The sequence below is a fragment of the Neoarius graeffei genome, chromosome 18 (genome assembly GCF_027579695.1).
Source record: "Neoarius graeffei isolate fNeoGra1 chromosome 18, fNeoGra1.pri, whole genome shotgun sequence".
In the NCBI taxonomy this organism is placed as follows: domain Eukaryota; kingdom Metazoa; phylum Chordata; class Actinopteri; order Siluriformes; family Ariidae; genus Neoarius; species Neoarius graeffei.
This window is the reverse complement of record NC_083586.1, coordinates 45880284-45904385: the sequence shown is the minus strand read 5'-3', so window position 1 is coordinate 45904385 and position 24102 is coordinate 45880284. Positions and strand designations below refer to the sequence as shown.

The 24102-nt window shown below is 39.5% G+C and overlaps 1 protein-coding gene across 5 annotated transcripts in view; it reads left to right on the top strand.

Moving 5' to 3' along the window:
• Window positions 1–24102, top strand: part of evi5l (ecotropic viral integration site 5 like) — a 111202-nt gene that overhangs the window by 85319 nt on the left and 1781 nt on the right. For all 5 annotated transcript variants that reach the window (XM_060898916.1, XM_060898915.1, XM_060898914.1 and 2 more), the window contains 4 exons: window positions 4095–4250; window positions 13814–13960; window positions 16999–17094; window positions 17385–17480. In XM_060898916.1, the coding sequence (XP_060754899.1) occupies window positions 4095–4250; window positions 13814–13960; window positions 16999–17094; window positions 17385–17480 (495 nt within the window). The remainder of the gene's footprint in view (window positions 1–4094; window positions 4251–13813; window positions 13961–16998; window positions 17095–17384; window positions 17481–24102) is intronic.

Here is a 24102-nt window from a genome sequence, read left to right as displayed (position 1 = left end):
AGGAAGGTCAGTTTTATAGCTTCTCTAAAGAGCTAAACTGTTTTCAGCTGTGCTAACATGATTGTACAAGGGTTTTCTAATCATCCATTAGCCTTCTGAGGCAATGAGCAAACACATTGTACCATTAGAACACTGGAGTGAGAGTTGCTGGAAATGGGCCTCTATACACCTATGGAGATATTGCACCAAAAACCAGACATTTGCAGCTAGAATAGTCATTTAGCACATTAGCAATGTATAGAGTGGATTTCTGATTAGTTTAAAGTGATCTTCATTGAAAAGAACAGTGCTTTTTTTTTTTCAAAAATAAGGAAATTTCAAAGTGACCCCAAACTTCTGAACGGTAGTGTATTTTGCGTTCCCATACTTTTCTGTTGGCAAGTCAAATAGGGCATCGACATTAGAGGTCATTTTAAAACAGTCAATTCGACACAAGCTTATTTGAGTTTTAATTCACTATATCAGAATTTCAGTGGATCAAAGTAACCCACAACAAGACAGTCAACTTTACTGTTTCTTTTAGCAGTCTGGAAAATTCCAGAAATTGATGTAATGACTTTTAAAAGCTTCTGATATAAAGTTTGCTGTAAAAGGGCCTATCTTTAGAGACAGTGCCTTTTTGCCCTTGGTAACATGGGAAAATCCAAGCAACACAAGATCTCACAAGTTCAGTTCCTCCTCAGGTGTAATTTTGAAACAATTGGTACCACAAGCATCTGTACAAGCAATTGTATGCAAATATAAAAATCATGGGACCACACAGACGTTTCCTTGTTTTGGAAAGAGGCACAAATCAACTTCCAGGGATCAACAAACTTTGGTCCAAAAGGTTCAACTGAAAGCCAGGACAACAACAAGGAACTGGTGAAGGAGTTCGAGGCACCAAGTACCAAATGTATAACTCCACCATAAAGAGAGTCTTATCATCCAGGCCCAAAAGGCGGTCATCCAAGGAAGAAACCCCTACTCCATGACCAGCATTTAAAAACAAACAAACAAACAACAACAACAAAAACCCAGACTGAAGTTTGCAGGTGATGACAGCCTTTTGGAGGAGCGTTCTTTGGTAGAATGAAGCAAAAGCAAAAAATGTAACTGTTTACCATTATGGTATGGAGAAAAAATGGTGGAGGCTTTTTATAAAAACAAAAACAACCAAACAAAAAAAAACCCCACTATCCCAACTGTGAATCATGGGGGTGGCAGCATCATGCTGTGGGGTGTTTTGCTGGAAAAGGGACTGGTGCACTTCAGAAAATAAATGGCACCATAAAGAAATAAGATTATCTAGAAATACTGAAGCAACAGCTCAATACATCAGAAAATTAAAACTTGGTCACAACTGGGTCTTCTGTCAGGACAATGATCCTAAGCACACTTCTAAAGTGAAGGTACTAGAGTGACTGTCACAAAGCCCTGATCTGCAGCCCATAGAAAATTTGTGGACTGAACTGAAAGTGTGTATGAGCAATAAGGCTCACAAACCTGACTGAATTACACCTGTTTCATCAGGAGGAATGAGCAAGAAATTCCAGCAAGTATAGCCTAGGTCACAGCCGGACGTATGATTTTTTTTTTTTTTTTTTGGCCGTGTGATTTTTGGCGTTTCCCAAATCGCTGCGTTTTTTTTTTGTTCGTGGAGAAAGACGCACGTTGGCCGTAAGTTTGTCTTGCAACCTGAAAAAAACGTAAGCGCCCGTAGAGTTTGTTTGACATGACAAAGAACCTCTGCGGCCAGTCTATGGCTCGAAAATCAGCACGTCACACGCGCGCCCTCTGTGCGTTTCTTGTGTTTTTTGCACGTAGACTGGCCGTAGGAGCACGTACGGCCGGTTGTGACCTAGGCTTATTGTGAGAAGCTTGTGGCAGGCTACCCCAAACATTTGATTCAACTTTAAAGCAATTAAAACACAATGCCACCAAATATTAACAAAACGAATATAAAGTTTTAACCAGGGCTTTGAACCTGAATTTTTTTCCTATTGGTTCGTTCTGAACAGAAACGGAATTTTAACGTTTCCGGTTTTGGGTTCCACCATTAAATAGATGTTCCCGAACCGGTTAGAACAAAAAAATTTCGTTCCCGGAACGGTTAATTACGTTCCCTGTCAGCTGTTTAACAAATGGCTATAAAATTGTCTCTGTCTCATCCAGCTTAAGCCAAATGTAGGCTAATTCTATTACAACCTTCATTAAATAAGACAAGAAATAATTCAAAACAATTATTATTTCAAATGTTGGCGATTTGGATTCTCAGTATGTCTTCCCATCTACACAAACAGAAAAAGTGCCAAAAATGAAAGATAATTCGTTTAGTGTGTTACCAAAGGCTAGTCAGGCCCTATAGAGGGCTACCGCATGACGTCACCGTGCCGCGAGATTTTGTTAGGCGCCATATTGGAAGACCAAGTACACATCTATGCAAGTACATACATACATAAAACAAACTACACCTGAAATGTAGCCAGGGCCGGTTCTGCCCTAATCTGGACCCGGGTGCAACATTGCGCAACCCCCCCCCCCCCCCCCCCCCAAAAAAAAAAAAAAAAACACCAGTCTAAATCAGGACAACCATCACATAACTATAACAAACATTTTATATCAACTATTTTAACTAAATGGGCTATAATAAATAAGCCTGCAGGCAGCCACGGCGGGCTGCCTCAGAAAAGTAACCATTTGTCCTACCTTAAAACTCGTTTTGCATTTTCTGTCTCCTTTTTTGTATTTTCGACCCTCCGTTTATTTTCTTTCCTTTTCTGAAAACCCGATTTGTGTCCAGACATTTTGTTCTGCTACCAACGAACTAACTCGTCAGGTCTCGGCTCTCGAGCCCGCGATGATTCCTGTGGGAAGAGCAACAATTGATACATTTTTACAAACAGCCAATAGGGAGGTTGCAACGTTCAGGCTCTTCTTTGCTCAGGCACTCAGTAATGCACTTATTCACTTATTATCACGTGGAGACGTGATAGTAGTCCACCCTCCCGCTCTCTCCATTCAGTCAGCGAACGTCACACAGGAAGTGAACCCAGCGGGTCATAGAAACTTGCGCAGGAGAAGAATGACTTTTTTATTTGTAGGCTACGGAAACTTTGAGGAACGAAATAAAAACCGGTATTAACCGGTTACCATTATTTTTAATAAGCGTTTCTGTTCCGGAACATAAAAAATAATAAAGTTTCTGGTTTCGTTTCTGTTCCATGTGAAATAGAAAAAGCTCCCGGTTTTCGTTCCTTGAACCGGTTCAAAGCCCTGGTTTTAACCCTCTGAAAATGTGATGCAGTAAATAAATTTGTCCCTTACCTATTATTTTGAGAAGTAGATACTGTATTTGACTTAACACAGGTTATGTATGTATGAGGAAGTGAGTTCGAGCATCTTTAGCCTTGGTGTTTATAAACTTTTAGCCCAAAATGTATGAATTGGATTTCAGTGTGACGTAAAAGCAGATCAAATCTGAACTGAAAATGTCAGATTTAGTTTGATTTTTGTTGCTAAGTGTAAAGAGGAACAGACCGAAATGTCTAAGAGCAAATGGAGCAACAGCTGCACAATGTATGATTTGTTAATCGTTACTGCAATACGAGCCTATGTGATCTTACAGAAGACTGCATTATAAAGCTCTAAAACCACAATTTCTAAATTTGTGTAATTTGTCACATTCTCAGAGATTGCAATTCTCAGAGATGAGTCTCCTGTCTGTTTTTTATAAGTTGTGGCAATGGTATAACCCATAACGCTATATAATCAATTATTTCATTTTTGTTCAGCTCACGCAACACTACTTGGAGTAAAAGCAAATACTCCAAAAATGCTACAAAAACCCGAATGATAAAGCAACCATCCAAACAATAAATGACATTTATTACATAAATGTCTTTCAAGATTATACAACGAAGCCAGTTGTCTTATTGTAGTCGTTCTACGCATACCGCAGATATGCTTCTTTAGAAAAAACGATGACTAAAACAGCAAAGGATGCAGTTCTGCATCAATTATGTATAACTCTGTGAAATCAAGTTCCATGCAATCTACATGTGCTAAACAGTTTGTTTACTGCTAAAATGACTTCTTCACCCTGTCTTTCTCAGCACTACACATCACGTGGTGGGCACTGGAAAGAGTCTCCGAAGAAAAATGCCCTGAATGAAATGCAAGACAAACTGATGAGCATGAGACTGAAAGAGGCTCACGCTCAGGCCGAGGTCAAAGAGGTCAAACTTAAAAACCTGCAGCTGGAGAGCCAGGTTAGTCACACACACACGTGCATACATTTTTATATAAAAGAGAGAGACAGTAAGTAGTCATAGTCCTCTTATGAAGACCTTCTACTGACATAATTTATTACTGCAGCTAATTAACAATTATTTCACAAAATCGAGTCATACATGAGATGATAGCTGGCAAGGTGTGTAGCACCGAGTTGGCTATAAGCCATGTACGGTACGACGAGATTGCGTGGAATAACTGCTTTATTCTAGCCACATTTCACTGGATTTTGAGAAACGGAGCATTTTTTATTTTTTGCAAATTCGATAAATAAAAACTTTTATACAAAACGTCCAACAAAATCAGTTCCACTTAGGCGGACTCCTTAGAAACCTATCGATGGCTGCATGAATTGACTGTAGTGTTGTCTTTGTATAGAAAATGCCATCTTGCTGTAGTGCTAAGGTATAGAATAGCTTTAGACATTTATTTAATTCTTCCTTGGACATTTCAGTTATGTCACTTTTTCAAACTTCTTTGAGCTTTTGAACCAGTCTGACAAAAAATTCAACAAGTTTTCATGCTTAAAGATGAAGAATGTAAACAAACCCGCGAAATGACGGGAGCAGTTTGTGAAAAATGCAATAATTAATAATAGTTCTTGAACAATAAAAAAGACACGTTCTTATCAAATACTTTAAAGGTCCCATGGCATGAAATTTTCACTTTGAGGTTTTTTAACGTTAAAATGAGTTCCTCTGACCTTCTAAAGTCACCCCAGTGGCTAGAAATTTCATAATGTGTAAACCAAACTATGCCCAACATTTGAGAATGACGCGTCAAAACGGCGTCTTGATAAACTCTTCCCTTTACTACGTCAGCAAGGGAGATGATCCCCACGCCCCCCCTCTGGATTCCCACCCACTGTATGAATTGCCCGCCCAGTTGTAGTGAGGAGACCATAGAGGGAGGACACAACAACATGGCATCACCTAAGCGAGCGAAACATGGAAATTGCGCTGTACATGGATGTGACAACACAGAAAAGAGTCTGTTTTTACTGCCGACGGGAGAGCCCCTGAAGACACAGTGGCTTAATTTTATTTACTTCAATAATACGCCGTCGAGTCTACCTAAGACGGTGTATGTTTGTCGGAAGCATTTTCCTGAGGAATGTTTCCACAACTTGGGACAGTACAGGGCAGGTTTTGCACATCAACTGTCACTGAAGCCTGGGTCCGTACCAAGCATCCCTGCCGCATCAGCCACAAACACCGAACAAGTAAGTGTATAACTGTTGAGTCGTTTTGCCGTGTTTTAAAATCGGTGCCACGTTAGCCTTGCAATGGCTACATTAGCTGTGCAGCTAACTGCTTCCTGCAGTTAGCCAGGTACTCTGCGCTACAAAACCAAAAAGCATGCAGCATGCTCTGTTATAATAGCCAATCAAAACAGTTTTTACAAAGACACCCACATTCTTTTTTTTAAGTCACTCATTCATTTTATTTGTTTGTTTGTTCAGTAAAAACCCAAACATTTGTTGAATTTATTTTATTTCCTCGCGTCGCACCTTAATGACGTCAGCGCGCGGTATTTTTCCCTTCGCGGTTTGTTCCTTCTCTCTCGCCATAGTAAGACACCCACATCCGCTTGTTCTGACCCACTGGAGGTAGCGTCACAGTGCTGTTAGCCAATCAGAGGTAACACGTTTACATGTCATGAATATTAATGATAAGACCCGCCCCCACCCGCTACCCTTCCCCGCCTCCTGCTTCTCATTAGCAAAACGACGCACTGGGAAAAGCGCTGAAATGGGGCTTTCTCCCAGGAGGCTATATCTACGTGCCGAGGGTTCATTTCAAGAAAGGCTGCGGATATAACATCCGGAAACCTCCACGAGCCCGTTTAAAGCATCAACAAACCACCATGCCATGGGTCCTTTAATCAAATACATGGGCTTCCCATGGCTCTGGTTTCATCTTATTTGCCGCTGCTTTGTTGTGGCGACATACAGCAGTAGTCATGTTGTGTGAATGCGTGTTGTTTTAATTTTTTTTTTGTGTGTGTGTCTCTCTCTCTGCTGTGTTTGACTGAGTTGCGTGAATATAACCGTAATTAATTTTGTGGAGTTATGGATTTATTTGGTGCTCTGCTTATGAGCATGGTTACTTTTGGAATTGTTGTGAACCGTCAACAAACTAATGTGCCTCATAGACTCTGGTATAGTCGCGATTTCCTCATTCAGTGCAACAGTACAGTACAAGGGACTTTACCTGATGGAATACCACTAGAGATTTGCCGGCGTGAGGCTGTTTGTTTTGCTTGGAGGTCAGTGTTCTGGATGAGAAGCCGTGGCCGAGGAGGTGGTGAGCGGGGTAGGCGGTGAGGGTTTGTTGCCGGGCAGTGGGAGACAGCGGCACGGACGAGGAAGCATGGCCGCAAAGGAGGAGTACGGCAGAGACTACGCAGAGTTGGTCTGCGTTGCTTGCCACTTCCCTCCATTATCCTCGGGAATGTGCAATCTGTGAGAAATAAAGTGGACGAATTGCAGGTGAATGTGAAATGCATACCGGAGTACCAGAACTCTTGTGTGACAGCACTGACGGAAACTTGGTTAAAAGAGCATGACTTGGGCCAGGATTTTGAAATCGACGGTTTTGGTCAGCCTATTCGGCTTGATAGGAGAACACAGCTGACCGGCAAAAAACAAGGAGGGGGCGTGTGCTTATACGTCAACTCACATTGGTGTAAGACGGTCAAAGTAAGAGAATTTATCTGCAGCCCACATATTGAACTTTTATCCATCTCACTGCACCCGTTCTATTTTCCATGAGAAATTCCTCAAGTTTTCATAACACTGGTCTATATACATCCAAGAGCTAACACGGCAGAGGTAGTATCCACTATCGTCAAACTGGCGCACCGTTTGCAGAGCATTTCTCCTGATGCTCTGCATTTTATACTTGGTGATTTTAATACTTGTAGTCTTAAAAACATCCGAGTCATTTTTATCAGTATGTAAGTTGTCCAACGAGACATGGTAAAATTTTGGACTTATGTTATGGCACAGTAAAGGCGGCCTATAAATCGTATTCAGTGGGCGCCTCTAGGTTCTTCTGACCATAGCTGCGTTTTTCTAGCCCCGATTTACTAATCGGCTTTCAAGAGAGGTAAAGTTGAGTGCAAAGAGGTTGCTGTGTGGACAGAAGGCGCTATTAATGAACTTTAATGGCTGTTTTTATAGTGCCAGTTGGGATGTTTTTAAAGACTGTTGTACTGACTTGGACGTATTGACTCTCATAGTATCAAGTTACATCACTTTTTGCGAGCAAATGATTATTCCCAGGAAGACAATTACATTATATCCTAATAATAAGCCATGGGTTAGCAGATCTCTTAAGACCATTCTTAATAAGAAAAAGATGGGGTTTCCAATGCTCAAAGGCTGGTGAGAAAGGAAATAAAGTTGGCCAAGATTCAGTTCAAGGAATGAAGAATGGCAATGATCGCTGTGCTTGGAGAGGAATTAAGGCAATGGTGGGAATTCAGGACTAGAAAAAAGGGGTGTTTTTCTTGGGTAAAACCGATTCTGTTCTGGCAGAGGAGTTAAATCAGTTCTACCTAAGATTTGACTCTCACTATTTTAACGATGAATTGGTTAAATTTAAAGTTAAGTTAGAGGGTAGTCTGATTCAGGTTGATGAATTGGATGTCTGGAGGACTCTGGAGCAGATAAGCTAGTGGAAAAGCCAGGAGCCTGACCGCATTAGCAGCCGGCTGCTTAAAAACTGCTCCATTCTTGTGTGGCATTTTTACTTATATTTTCCAGCTCTCCTTGTCACTCAATAAAGTTCCTATGCTATGGAAAGAATCTACAGTTGTTCCAGCGGCCAAGGTTCTGATGCCTAAGGTGCTGAATGATTACCGCCCTGTGGCTCTGACCTCCTTGGTGATGAAATGCTTTGAACGTAATGTGAAGAGTTTGTTGTCTATGACTCAAAGTATGATTGACCCTCTTCAATTCACATAGCAATCACGTAAAGGGGTTGAGGATGCCACAGCAACATTGCTGGACTTAGTCACTGGGCACCTGGAGGGCAATAAGACACATGCATGCTTATGCTTTGTTGATTTTGTCATCAGCTTTTAATTGTATGCAGCCTCATATTTTAGCTTATAGGCTTTTGCAACTTCCAGGTATTGATTTTAGCACCATATGTTGGCTGGTTGATTGTTTAAAAAAAAAAAAAAAGAGGCCACAGAGAACCCGTCTTAAGAACACTTTGTCTAAGGCCCTCATGTGCTCTACAGGTTCACCCCAGGGGTGCGTTTTGTCACCACTGCTGTTTGTGCTCTACACCAATGACTGTCGGAGCAAATTTGAATCAAGGTATATAATTAAGTATGTTGATGACTCTGTCAGTCTCCTGCAGGACCATGAGGTGGGCCATGGTTCATCCATCCATCCATTATCTGTAGCTGCTTATCCTGTCCTACAGGATCACAGGCAACCTGGAGCCTGTCCCAGTTGACCATGGGTGAGAGGCGGGGTACACCCTGGACAAGTCGCCAGGTCATCGCAGGGCTGACACACAGACACAGACAACCATTCACACTCACATTCACGCCTCCGGTCAATTTAGAGCCAGCAGTTAGCCTAACCTGCATGTCTTTGGACTGTGGGGGAAACCGGAGCACCCGGAGGAAACCCATGCGGACATGGGGAGAACATGCAAACTCTGCACAGAAAGGCCCTCGTCGGCCACTGGGCTTGATCCCAGGACCTTCTTGCTATGAGGCGACAGTGCTAACCCCAACACCACCGTGCCGCCCGGCCATGGTTCAGTCTTGGACAACTTTATTACATGGTGTAAGGACTCATATTTACAACTCAGTGTCTCAAAGACTAAAGAGATGCTTATTGATTTCCGCCGTAGTCCTACTACTGTTGTATCGACCATCATAAATGGCACGGCTGTGGAGACAGTAAGCGAGTACAAGTATTTGGGCGCTATCTTGGATGATAAATTGACCTTTGATGCCAACACTGACTCCATCGGTAGAAAGGCCAATCAAAGACTGTTTTTCTTGAGGAAGTTGAAGGGATTTAATGTTGATAGATCACTTCTTAGGATTTTTTGTTCATCTTTTATTGAGTCAGTTTTAACTTTTGCTATGATCTGTTGGTTTGGTAACCTAAGTGTGATGAATAAAAACAGGCTTGGAAAAAATTTTCATATCTGTCAGATTACTGGCATTAACCTCAATAGCATTGGGTCTGTATATGAGGTTAGAGTCAGATAGAGGGCAGTGGCTATTTTGGCAGATATTAATCATCCACTTTATTCTGAGTTTTCTCTCCTGCCATCAGGGAGGAGGTATACTTTTCTTAAGCAGGCCAGATCATTTGTACCAGCAACTGTTGGGTTCCTTAAGCTTTTTGTTTTGTTATTTTTGTGTATGTATAAATTTCTTGATATGTTTTTGAATATACAGTATTGTGATCTTATATTTTTGAAATGTGTATTTATGTCTATGCTTACTAATTTCTGTCATGTTTTATGTGTTTGAGTGTATATTTGTGTTGGCTACTTGTTGTGAATCATATTGCCCTGAGGGGACACTAAAGATAATCCAATCCAATCCATCCATTATCTGTAGCCGCTTATCCTGTTCTACAGGGTCACAGGCAAGCTGGAGCCTATCCCAGCTGACTATGGGTGAGAGGTGGGGTACACCCTGGACAAGTTGCCAGGTCATCACAGGGTTGACGCATAGAGACAACCAACCATTCACACTCATATTCACACCTACAGTCAATTTAGAGTCACCAGTTAACCTAACCTGCATGTCTGTGGACTGTAGGGGAAACCGGAGCACCCGGAGGAAACCCACGCAGACACGGGGAGAACATGCAAACTCCGCACAGAAAGGCCCTCGCCGGCCACTAGGCTCGAACCCAGAACCTTCTTGCTGTGAGGCGACAGTGCTAACCACTACACCACCGTGCCACCCAATCCAATTTAATTCCATATTTTGTTGCTTTTTTTTGTATTTTTTGGGGGGATTTTGTTTTCGAGTAGAGTTCTTATTTCGTCCTCGGCTGGTTCAGCAATGCGTGCTGCCATTTTGTTTTTCTCTACTCATGGTATATGAGCTGATAGGCTAGTAGTAGAGTAACCAATCAGAGCATGCGATTGCTCATATCCAGTGAATGTGGCTTTCATAATTGTTATGCCTACACCTATATCAAAACCACACTACTCAAATGGTCTTATTCATCAGTTTATCAGCTATTTGGCACAAATTATAGATTAACTACCACTGTATATAGTTGAAATTATTTTAATATGTGAAGTTCAGACTTTCAGCCTTAATTTGAAGCTATTCACATCCATATCGGGTGAATGGTGTAGGAAATAAAGCATGTTGTATATGCAGTCTCCCTTTTTAAGGGACCAAAAGTAATCAGACAGACTAACAATCATTATTTAAATTGTCATTTGTAATACTTGATTGCAAATCAATAACTGCTTGAAGTCTGAAAAACCTATCGACATTATCAGATGCTGGGTTTCCTCCCTGGTGATGCTTTATCAAGCCCTCACTTCAGCTACAGTATCTTCATTTCCTGTTTGTTCTTGGAGTGTTTTCCCTTCAGTTTTGCCTTCAGCAAGTGAAATGCATGCTCACTTGGATTCTGGTCAGGTGATTGACTTGGCCATTGCACAACATTCCACTTCTTTGCCTTAAAAAAGGCTTGGTTTGTTTTCGAAGTCTGCCTCAGGTCATTGTCCATCTTAACTAAGAAACACCATTGAATGGGTTTTGAAGTATTTTGCTTAATCTGAGCAGATAATATAGGCCTATATAATTTCAGAATTCATTATTCAGCTTTTGTCAGCATTCACATCAATAAATACAAGTAAACCAGTTCTGCTAGCAGCGAAACATGTCTACATCATAAAATGAGGTGGTATGCTTCAGATCATGAGCAGTTCCTTCACTTCTCCATACTTTTCTCTTCCCACCATTCTGGTTGTTCTTTGTCTCATCTGTTCATAGAATGGTGCACTGGAACTGTATAGGCTTTTTTTTAAAATGTATTTTGGCAAACTCTAGTCTTGTCTTCCTGTTTGAGACTTACTGTACCAGTGGGTTACATCTTGCAGTAAACCCTCTGTGTTTATGCTGGTGAAAGCTGCTCCTCTGGATTGTTGACTTCCAACCAGATTTTTCTACCTTGTGGAGGGAATTCTTGATCTGACCAACTGTTATGAAGGGGTTTTTCTTTACCATGGAACAATTCTTTGGTCATCTACCAAAGTTGGGCCTTTTGGTGTTCCTGAGCTCACCAGTGCATCCTTTGTTTTAAGAATTTATTATAATATTATAATGCACATCTGGCCTTGGAACAGCTGAAGAGTAGCCAACTGCCCAATTACTTTAAGTCCCTTAAAAAGGGGTGACCCAAAGTGTTGGAATTCCTATACCATCCACCTGTTTTGGATGTAAATATCATCAAAAATAAGGCTGCAAAGTATGCACTTTAAAGTGATTGTCTTTATTTACTTGAATACTATTCAATTTTATTTGTGTACAGTAGCGCTTTTAATACTGGACATTGTTAGAAAGCAGTTTCAGAGAAACATATATTTAAATTCTGGATATACATTTTACATGTATGAACGTATAACTGTATCCTGAACAAGCAAGCCAGAGGTGACAGTGACGAGGAAAAACTCCCTGAGACGACACGAGGATGAAACCCTGAGAGGAACCAGACTCAAACAGGGAACCCATCCTCGTCTGGATGATGCCAGATAGTGTGGTTTATAAATAACTCACTTCTATAACTGTGTGCTGTATAGTCAGGAAATGCAAGTGTGTAAACAAGAAATTCATTATAGTTTTAATATGAAGTCTGTTTTGATGAAGTTGCCAACTGTTCACTGATGGAGGCTTGAGTGCAAGACTGTTTGTGACAGTTGCAGTCCTAAATTTATCATGGCAAAACTGTTGGTATCAATTGCAGTTCAAAGCCATCTTCACAGTTTCGAAGTGCATCTTTAGGCTGTCCGCTAGACAGCTCAAATCACAATAATGTTCTCATCTCATCTCATTATCTCTAGCTGCTTTATCCTGTTCTACAGGGTTGCAGGCAAGCTGGAGCCTATCCCAGCTGACTACGGGCGAAAGGCGGGTTACACCCTGGACAAATCACCAGGTCATCATAGGGCTGACACATAGACACAGACAACCATTCACACTCACACCTACGGTCAATTTAGAGTCACCAGTTAACCTAACCTGCATGTCTTTGGACTGTGGGGGAAACCGGAGCACCCGGAGGAAACCCACGCGGACATGGGGAGAACATGCAAACTCCGCACAGAAAGGCCCTCGCCGGCCACGGGGCTCGAACCCGGACCTTCTTGCTATGAGGCGACAGCGCTAACCACTACACCGTGCCGCACCCACAATAATGTTCTATCAATGTCAAAATATTTATGGACTTGACTGTATCTCAGTATCCCTGTCCATTTTGGATGACTAAATGCTTTCATTATACCACTGTTAAAAATATTATTGTGATATGAAAGTCATAATGTTTCAAGAAACAAAAAATGAATAATACTGTCTGAATGAAGTCATAACAGTTCTAGAATAAAATAATAATGTTAGGCTATTGTTATAAAGCCCAGAACTTACACCACCTACAATACTATGTGAATGCAAATTCTATTATTTATAATAATAATAATAATAATGATGAGACCGTCAATGACTGCGTGGCTCACTCCGGCCCCGTCTAGTCCAGAAGGAATGATCTAAAGTGGGCCACCTTGTACAATAAATGTTGCAAGCTGTATACACTATATACAAGCTATATACACCCTAGGAATACCGACCCATTTGCCAGAAACTATCCAAAACGGCGAGGAATTGACTGAGAAGTGGTGATTTTTGTTGAACTGCTCATTAAGGCTTAATTAGTCCATAACTTCATGAATAATTGCAATTATGCAAATTTGGGTAAAAGCAATATGCATCCCAGGCAGACCTACCTTCCTGCCAAAAAGAATAAAAATCGTTGAATTGAGAGAGAAGTGATTTTCGTGAAATGTGGATGACGGACAACACATGATAGCATAAGCCCATCACCTGTTGGCCAGATGAAATAATAATAATAGACTGTTAGATCATGTTTGTGAATATACTCACTAATTTAATTTTATTTTGTTCATTTTTTTTTAAAATAATTGTACTTGATAGTTTGAAAATTGATGCTACGTCAACATGAATTTGGGCATTTCATGTTGTTAAAAAAGTGATGGTACAATAATGTGGCTCAAGTGAATTATATGGTACTATGTTATGAAACATCAGCATGCCATATTCATATGTAAATAATGATGCCGTCTATAGTGTATTGTCGTGAAAGAATTTATGGGCACAATTGATTAGTCAAATAATCACTGGATGTTTTTTGACAGCTTGATTATTCACATGAGCAATATTTTGTATGTGATTTCCAACACTCAATTTTGCATTCGTGTCTGTGAAAGTATGATTTTAAAGTGTTATCTCTCTGGTGTAGAATCAGATCTACAGCAAGGCGATGACCCGTCACGAGCAGGAGAGCGCCGCCCTGCAGGAGAGACTGCAGAACGCTTTATCACATAACAAGAATCTGCAGAGTCAGCTCAGTGAAATGAAGCGGAAACAGGCCGAGTCAGACTGCAAGGTACTGCATGCTTATTTATCTCGTACTTGGAGTACACAGTCATGCACCTTGTTTTTACTCTCTCTTTGATGTGTCAGTTTTATTTTTTATGATCATTTTATAATTATTGGTTTTTCCCTTTTTTTTTCCTTCCCTTTTTAGCTTAATTTAATTTTGATGAATTAGTTTGATTGCACTCTATATATGCTTATTCATAAAGCATGAAAAGTAGTGATATTTATTTACGGGTATGGTGTGTGTGTGTCATAGTTTTACTACTCCTTTGGTCACTCTGTGATTGTGATCCCACTTGTAAATAAAACTGAATCTAAAATGTGTGTGAATGTGAATCTGAATAGTATGGTGTATTAGTTAAACAGTCCTACTGTATATTTAAATACTATTGGCTGGCTTTTTTCGTGGTATATCTGCTATATTCCATTCAGCTAACATGATATTGAACAAGTTGAAGATGAGTAGCTGAATGGAAAATAGCTGATGTACGACGAAAAAAGCCAGCCAATGTTTATTATTATTATTATTATTATTATTATTATTATTATTGGGCGGCACGGTGGTGTAGTGGTTAGCGCTGTCGCCTCACAGCAAGAAGGTCCTGGGTTCGAGCCCCGGGGCCGGCGAGGGCCTTTCTGTGTGGAGTTTGCATGTTCTCCCCGTGTCCGTGTGGGTTTCCTCCGGGTGCTCCGGTTTCCCCCACAGTCCAAAGACATGCAGGTTAGGTTAACTGGTGACTCTAAATTGACCGTAGGTGTGAATGTGAGTGTGAATGGTTGTCTGTGTCTGTGTCAGCCCTGTGATGACCTGGCGACTTGTCCAGGGTGTACCCCGCCTTTCGCCCGTAGTCAGCTGGGATAGGCTCCAGCTTGCCTGCGACCCTGTAGAAGGATAAAGCAGCTAGAGATAATGAGATGAGATGAGTATTATTATTATTATTATTATTATTATTATTATACATACATACACATTCCTTTCGGGCGTTCAATGCATCTTTCTTTTTCTAAATTTTCTCAAAATCTTCTGTATTTAACGAAGCAAACCTGGCGGCCATGTTTGTTTTACAAATTGTCACATTCGCTCGCTAGCACAGAAGGTTTACATCTCCGATGTGTCTCTTTTCCAGTTTTTCGATGTCCGTTGGTATGTTTTTCTCTTGAAAATATGCATGAAGAATATCTAATGAAGTTTTGGTAGCGTCTGGTGTTCAACACTTCTTTTTCTTTCCTGGCGTACAAAGAAATGCTTTTGCGCATGGACAGCAGAAAACTGTCTCTTTGGATATTCACAATCACTCCGATGTGTGACGCCATGTTGTCTTGACAACCATGCAATATCGTAAACCATATTTAACGCTCATTCTCCATTGGGTAGAGTGATGTAATACACATAGGATAAGCGATATGCTAACAATATTGCATGCTATCAAATCAAATTAATGAAACCCGCTAGTAGGGAATCGAATGCATGTTTTTATTCCATCGAAAAAGTGTCCTGCGTGTGTGTGTGTATATATAATATTTTTCTTTAATATTACATTTTAAAGTTGCATGTGTCACACTTAGTCAGTTTTTATTTATGTCACAAGGAATTTTTTGTTTTATTTCTGGCACAATGTAATGTCACATAATAATGTTATGAACATGGGCTTTAATATGGTTATGTAATTAACATTGATTCGTCAGAAAGTAAATTGCTTCCATATTAAATGTCAACCCAATTTCAAACCATATCGTTCCACTATAAAGCCACCGATGGTGATATTATGAACAGCTAACATTACTGTGATTTTACTCTGATATTAATGCTGAAAAGATACTGTAGTAAAACTGTGGCTGGATCAATAAGCATATTATTGCATAGTATTCATGATGACTGAGGCTGCTAACACTAATTCTGGAGATGACCGTAAAACTGTGACTGCATCATAATAAAATTTACCATAGTGCTATGAAATTTTCAAATCTAATTGGTCAGAAGGTGTTGATTAATTTTCTATAGCAGCAGCTCTGACAGTAGCGAGTTAAATCCAAGGTTTATATTAATGAACTTGTTCTCGGAGTTCTTAGACATTGCAGTATGCAGTTTCTCAGAAACAGAAAGCAAGTGATAAGAGGAACTTACTCAAACTGTTGGACAAGTTTTACAACATTTAAATGTAACTAAAAATAGTTTAAAAAATATCATGTACCATCCTTTAACAAATTAAAAAGTGTAATTGTTGGCAAAGTGTTGTGGTATAATAGGAATAAAGGGAATAAAGCATTTGCTATTGTAGGAAAGTAATCAACTTTGGGTGGAAACCGTAACTCCACTTTACATTGAGCTGAATCACGGAACACCATACACCACCACACTGATTATTTTTCTGTAACGGCACAACTTCCACGTTTTATAATTAACACAATTATAATGGAACCACAGCTGTATCGTGTGTGACTGTAGAGTATACATAGTTACTATAAAATACCATAGTAAAGTAACTGCAGTAGTATCAAGGTTAAACTTTTCATAACTACATATTTGTCCTGTTATTTTCACTACAGTTGCTGAATAATTTATTATAAATTCTCAGTAATTTGCTTTATGATAAATAACTGAATAATAAGCTAATGGTATTGCTATTCTGAATGTAAGCCGATCTGCCATAATTCACCATAATGAAACTGTCTTTACAGTGTTGCGTATGTAGTAAATATACTTCATCATAAGTCGATGTTAGTTTTATGATTTAACATATAAAGTCACTATAAAGTACAATAATCAAACCATAGTGTATAATGATAAAATCATAGTAAACAATAGTGCATATTCATAATGGAGTACAGTGTGCAGTAACAATCAGCTTGATGAGCAAATGCTTGAACATACTTTTACTTTTTTTAAAATAAAAGAAGCCGAAGAAAAGGTCAGCATGTGTTTGTGAGTGAATTAAAAACAATAAAAGAACTCGTGAAATGAATAAATGACTGCTGTATGACCTCTCTCTCTCTCAAACTTCTGTTTTTCCCCCCTCTTTATCTGTGTCTCACTCTCTGATTCAGAGTAAAGAGGAGGTGATGGCTGTGCGTCTGAGAGAGGCAGACAGTATGGCGGCCATGGCTGAACTCCGGCAGAAAATAGCTGAGCTAGAATTGCAAGTATGTGTGTGTGCGCACGCGTGTGGATTCTCTGATGCACTGACATGCTATGCTGTATATCTGCTATATCTGTGTGTGTATGCACGGATTCTTTGATGCACTGATGCATGCTCTACTGTACCTGTATGTCTGCTATATCTCGTGTGTGTGTGTGGGGGGGATGGGGGTGTTTACATGTGTGTGTGTGTGTGTGTGTGTGTGCGTGCGTGCGTGGATTCTCTGATGCACTGATACATGCTATACTGTACTTCTGCCATATCTCGGTGTGTGTGTGTGTGTGTGTTTTGCAGAAAGAGGAGGGGCTGATACAAGGCCAACTGAATCATTCTGACTCTAGACAGTACATCAGTCAATTGAGGGAACAGATTGCTGAGCTCAAGAATGAAGTGAGTAACACACACACACACACACACACACACACACACACACACACACACACACACACACACACAAATGCAGTCCTAATATATTTACACATTCTGTATGGAAAAACAGACTTGCATAAGCATTGTTAGATGCCACCTCCAATTCCTTGAAAAAGTTTTTGCCCCCTTCTTGATTTGCACGCATCACAGTGCATGGTCTTAGATGTCTGTGTTAAAGCTACTAGACTTGTTGGTAAAGGTTGTGGAATCTGCCTGCTGTGTGTCGACTGAATTTTCAAGAAAGTTCTAATACAAGCATCATAACTAAAATAAATAATATACCATACCTAAAATAGCTATATAGAACAAGCTGTACAGGTTTACATAAGCTTTAAAATTAAGAAGAAAAATTAGACAAGCTATAGATTTTACAAACCAGCTTTGGCTTAAACACGATGTTAAAAACTATTAGCCCCTTTCCTGACTTCTTCTATGACCATACATTAGTTGTACAATTATACAATAGTTAGAGAAAAAACGAGAACCACAATAAACACCTAACACACATCTTTAATATTTAATCTATATATGGAACGAAACAATCCAACACCAAGGTTACTTATATGAAAAAGTAATTGCTCCCAGGGCTTGACATTAACTTTTTAATCCACTTGTCCTGACCATAACCTTTTTTATTACTATGTATTTACTAGTTCAGTTAAAAGAAAGTGGTTAACAAAGTTTATCAACAAGCAGGTATAGTTATGATAACTATTATGCTTTAATTATTTAAAAATTTTCAATAAAACTCAAAGTTTAACTGGAACAATCAACAAAAACTATCCAGTGTCCCATTATGGTGTGTGTGTGTTGTTATAGCTCATTACCTGATCTCCAATTTTAAGAGTTGGGATGGTCGTCTTTTTCACTTTCTTTTGACGAAATGAAACAGAAAGAAAATGAGTTGGACATGGTAAAGGTGACACTTTGTGAATGAAGCAAAACTGTATGAATTCATTTTGTGAATGAAAACAAACCACGAGTGAGTTCGGCACAATCGTAAAATTCTTGCAAAATATTTTATGACATTTGTGATGGTTAATGTGTACCATACAAAAGAAAAAATACAGTGACTGTCTGAATGAAATGACGCGTCACCACAGAGATTTATTTTATTGAGGTGTTTGATCGCCATTTCTCAGATTTCGATGAATTCAAAATCTAATAATTTTATAATTAGATATTACAATGTGGTTATTGTTACACACGTACCTGCTGTACTCGGCTTCTCCGGCGTTTCGTAAACAATAACAGTCGGATCATTGATGTAACTCTGGAATAATTATTATAAAAATGATTATTTTCAACAAATATTCAACTTGTCCTGTTGAACAGGCAGATGCAGATTTGACTTATCCAGACCAAACATTTGGTTGTTCCGGACAGTCAGACTACCGTTAATGTCAAGCCCTGCGCCCATAGTTACTTAAAGGAGAACTGAAGTCATTTTTAAACTTGCTTTATTTCTTAATTAACATATTATTCAATTACGTTTTCGGTTTTAGTAACCTTATATCTTATAAGACTTGTATTGGCAACTAATTGCAATTAAAAATTATACTTATTGACCTATTCGGTTTTTAGCCATGTTGAATTTAGTTCGTTTGGTCCACGGCAGACGTCGCTTATCCGCGCGATCTTCACGAGACTTGTGTGAAACTTCGAAACGTGAAGTTTCAGCCAGGTGTCAGTGCCGTCATTTTGAAAACTGTTTTTTCCAAATTAAATGTTGCACAAAAACGAGTTGAAATGACAATTACTGCCTACTTTTTTCAAACTTTCCTGATTGCTATCAAAACAAATAAAACTTCCAGCTTGATTATGTCAACATTCGAAAGAGGGCGCGTGTGTCTTTTGACAACATTGGCAGATGTTGGTCACTTTTGATTTCCGCTGTACGTTTTACTTCCGTCCTACGATGTACAGGTCTCAGCGAATCTTGTTTACGGTCATTGCTTTGACATATGGACCAATATATTACCGTACGTAGCATATTTCAAACACTCATAACTTGCTATAGCAGTGACAAAATAGCTATCAAAAATGCATTCCGATATTTAATAAAATGAGAGAGAGAATTTTGATGATGATAAAATTTGCCTTCAGTTTTCCTTTAATCAACAAGCTACCTAAATTTAACTGATAGTTTCAGTTCATTGAATTTCCATCCAGGGTGTACCCCGGCTTTTGCCAGAAGTCAGCTAGGATTGGCTCCAGCTTCCCCCGTGCCCCTGACAGATAAGTGGTATAGATGATGGATGGATGATTTTAGGCAGCCGTGTTAAATCCAGAACTCACTCATGTACTGGAGTCAGGAAATTCAACAAAAAACCTTGCAATACATGAAACATTGGGTTGACAAGTAAAGGAACTAGTTTAAGAAAGCTTTATATCAAAGCCATTTTTACCTCTGTCAGCTTTGTTGGAGGTTATGTTTTTTGCCTCCATTTGTTTGTCTGTCTGTCCCCACTGTAACTCAAAATGTAGTGAATGGATTTTGATGAAATTTTGAGGAAAGATGGGCCAAGGAACACTTGATTAGATTTTGATGCAAAGCCAAATATGTGTCTTGGCAGTGGTACTCACTCTACCGAGTGCCCTTTGTGTTTTATCATTTGGTTTTTCTGTTCTCCTTCTAATATTACATTTTGCTTAAAACTCTGAAACAAAAATATTGGCAAATATGGATGATTTTTTTTTAACAGATGTGTAAATAACATCTAGCAATGCTTATGCATACCTGTTTTTTTTTTTTCTTTTTTCCTATGTAAAATTTGTACGGAATATGCAAATTATATTATGATAGTTTGTTGCCAGTTACAATGTTAGTCATTTCTAGGCTTTAGGTGGCTGGTTATTCTGAGGTGTGCAGAGAAGGGTAAAATCAACCAATCATTTATCAATCTGGTAACTCCATATCTGAGAAGTAAAGTAGTAAAATAGCACCAAAAGCCACTGTACTGACCACACAACCCATTTACCTAATGAGCCATATACATACAGAGGCACGCAAGGGGAGCTTTGATGTGTGTGTGTGTGTGTGTGTGTGAGTGTGAGTGTGTGTGTGTGTGTGTGTGTGTGTGTGTGTGTGTGTGTGTGTGTGTGTGATGCTGATGAGCTGTTTTACCCCCCCACACAAAATTGTCTTTATACGGTATGTGCAGCGCTTGCTCATCCAGAGATGAGCCTTTCGTGACTGAGGGCGTGAGAGTATGTTGACATTCTCCATTTTCTTTCTCTCTGTCACTCCTTCTCTGCACTACTCTCGCTTTTCATACTCGTCATCTTCCTTTTTGTTGGTTTTACCACTCACCACTCTGTCTTTCTTTCAGTCACATTATTTGAGCCCTAAGGCCAGTGTTTACATACAAATCTATGCATGAGGAAACTGGCTGAAATTTAGTTCCGGTCAAAGACACGTTTTAAAATCAAGGTAATATATGTATAGAGGTTTTTAAAAAATTAAACGTAATCAAGAACGTTCAGTAATAAGTAAGGGAAATTGGATATAATAATTTGGTCAAAGTTTAGAACCAATAATGGAGGACTACAGCTGAAAAAAACCTAGATTTTTAACATATTCATGAAGTACATATGTACATTGACATTTAAATTGCGCTGTAATTTTTTGTTGCTGTTCACAACCTATAAGCGTGTAAGATTTGTTATCGTTTACTGATTGAAATTGATTAATTTTGGAAAAAGACGAATATTTCATTTTGTAGCTCTACTATGCAGGTAAATCTCGGTGGCCTGTTTTGTGCGGGTAGTGCACTGACTTTTGCTTTGTGGTTTTCACTGAAAACTCAACACGGAAGTGCGAGGCAGTCTGTACCAATTCTCCTCACAAGGAGCTTTTTCATTGGTTTACCACTGCTCTGCCCCCACTCACAGAATGGCTGAGCTCTACTTGGGAATTCCATGACGTCATATCTGAGATTTTTTTTTCTTTTTTCTTTTTTTTTTCTTTTGGCTCCCTACCTGTATCATGCTCTCATGCAAAGTTCAGTGAGTCAAAGTCAAAGAAATGAAATGAGACATAAAATTGTGGTCCACTCCAGTCACGCAAGGAAATCCTCAGACTACGCTTTTCACACACAGAATACATGAACACACAAACACACTTCTCATGGCACATGCAAAAATGTATGTGTATGCTGTACAGTGCAAAAAAAATGAAGTTTTAGTCAGTTTAGTCATATAAAGGTCTGATAATGTAAATCCACTGATTTTTAAACCAGTTGTTCTGTAAAATAAATACATAATGTTGATTAGGACAGATTTACTGATTCATTTAATTAATAAACAAGATCACATCTGAACCACAGCCTCAATCCCATCAGTTCCTCTTTATTTACCCAGAAACAAATCAACTCATTTCGTCTTAACCAGTCTATGCATGTGTATTTTGAGGTTTAAGGGTGGGTGGGTTTTTTTTCTTTGCTCTTGTATCACACTTATCAGCAAAGCAGCCTAAATTCCTCATTTATGATACCTTATTCTGTCATGCGTCTCGAACCTGTGCAAACCAGTACTGAACACAAGAGGTTACAGAACATCACAGCTGCAGAAAAAGAAATGCAGAAAAAGAAATGTAAAAAAAAAAAAATGCTTGAATGAGATTTCTGTTCCAAAGCCACTCTACTACTACTACTACTACATAATAATAATAATAATAATAACAATAATACATCACCCTGAAGTTCTGGAATAGTGTTATGGTAGGGGCGGCATGGTGGTGTAGTGGTTAGCACTGTCGCCTCACAGCAAGAAGGTCCTGGGTTCGAGCCCAGTGGCTGGCGAGGGCCTTTCTGTGTGGGTTTCCTCCGGGTGCTCTGGTTTCCCCACAGTCCAAAGACATGCAGGTTAGGTTAATTGGTGGCTCTAAATTGACCGTAGGTGTGAATGGTTGTTTGTCTCTGTGTCAGCCCTGTGATGATCTGGCGACTTGTCCAGGGTGTACCCTGCCTCTCGCCCATAGTCAGCTGGGATAGGCTCCAGCTTGCCTGCGACCCTGTAGAACAGGATAAGCGGCTACAGATAATGGATGGATGTTATGGTAATGTTAGGAACTCAAACACTATATACGCTTTTAAATGCAGATTAATAATGTATTTGGTATTTGTTTATCTTGGCCTATGTACAACCCCAATTCCAAAAAAGTTCGGACGCCATGTAAACTGTAAATAAAAGCAGAATTCGATAATTTGCAAATCTTGGAAACCCGATATTTCACTGAAAATCATACAAAGACAACATATCAAATGTTGAAACTGAGGTGTTGTTGTTTTTTGAAAAATATATGCTCATTTTGAATTTGATGACAGGGGTTATGTTTACCACTGTGTTGCATCACCTCTACTTTTAACAACACTCTGTAAACGTTTGGGAACTGAGGAGACCAATTGCTGTAGGTTTGAAAGAGAAATGTTGTCCCATTCTTGCCTGATATAAAATTTCAGTTGCTCAACAGTTCGGGGTCTCCTTTGTCATATTTTACGCTTCATAATGCGCCAAATGTTTTAAATGTGAGACAGGTCTGGACTGCAGGCAGGCCAGTTTAGCACCTGGACTCTTTTACTACAGTCATGCAGTTTTAATATGTGCACAAAGTGGTTTGGCATTGTCTTGCTGAAAGAAGGAAGGTCTTCCCTGAAAAAGATTTTGTCTGGATGGCAGCATATTGCTCTGAAACGTGTACATCATTCAGCATTAATGATGCCTTCCCAGATGTACAAGCTACCCATGTGCACTAATCAACCCTCATACCATCACAGATGGTGGCTTATGAACTGTGCACTGATGACAAGTCGGATGGTCCCTCTCCTCTTTAGCCTGGAGGACGTGGTGTCCATGATTTCTGAAAAGAATTTCTACTTTTGATTCGTCAGACCTCAGGACAATTTTCCACTTCTCTTCAGTCCATCGTAAAAGAGCTCGGGCCCAGAGAAGGTGGCGGTGTTTCTGGATATTGTTAATACATGGTTTTAACGTGCATTTGTGGATACAGTAACAAACTGTTTTCACAGACGATGGTTTTCTGAAATGTTCCTGAGCCCATGCAGTGATTTCCACTACAGACATGTCTGCTTTTAATGCAGTGTCACCTGAGGGGCTGAAGATCACAGGCATCCAGTGTCAGTTTTCAGCCTTGTCTCTTGCATACAGAGATTTCTCCAGAGTCTCTGAATCTTTTAATGATATTATGTACCATAGATGATGTGATCCCCAAATTCTTTGCAATTTTACAATGAGGAACGTTATTCTTAAATTGTTGCGCTGTTTGCCCACGCAGTCTTTCACTGAGCAGTGAACCCCTCCCCATCTTTACTTCTGAGAGACTCCGCCTCTCTGGGATACTCTTTTTATACCCAATCATCTTACTGACCTGTTGCCAGTTAACCAAATTATTATTATTATTATTATTATTATTGTTTTTAGCATTACACAACTGTTTCAGTTTTTTGTTGCCCATTTCCCAACTTTTCTGAAACATGTTGCTGACCTCAAATTCAAAATGAGCATATATTTTTCAAACAATAAAATTTCTGTTTCAAAGTTTATTTTTGTACTAATTTCAATT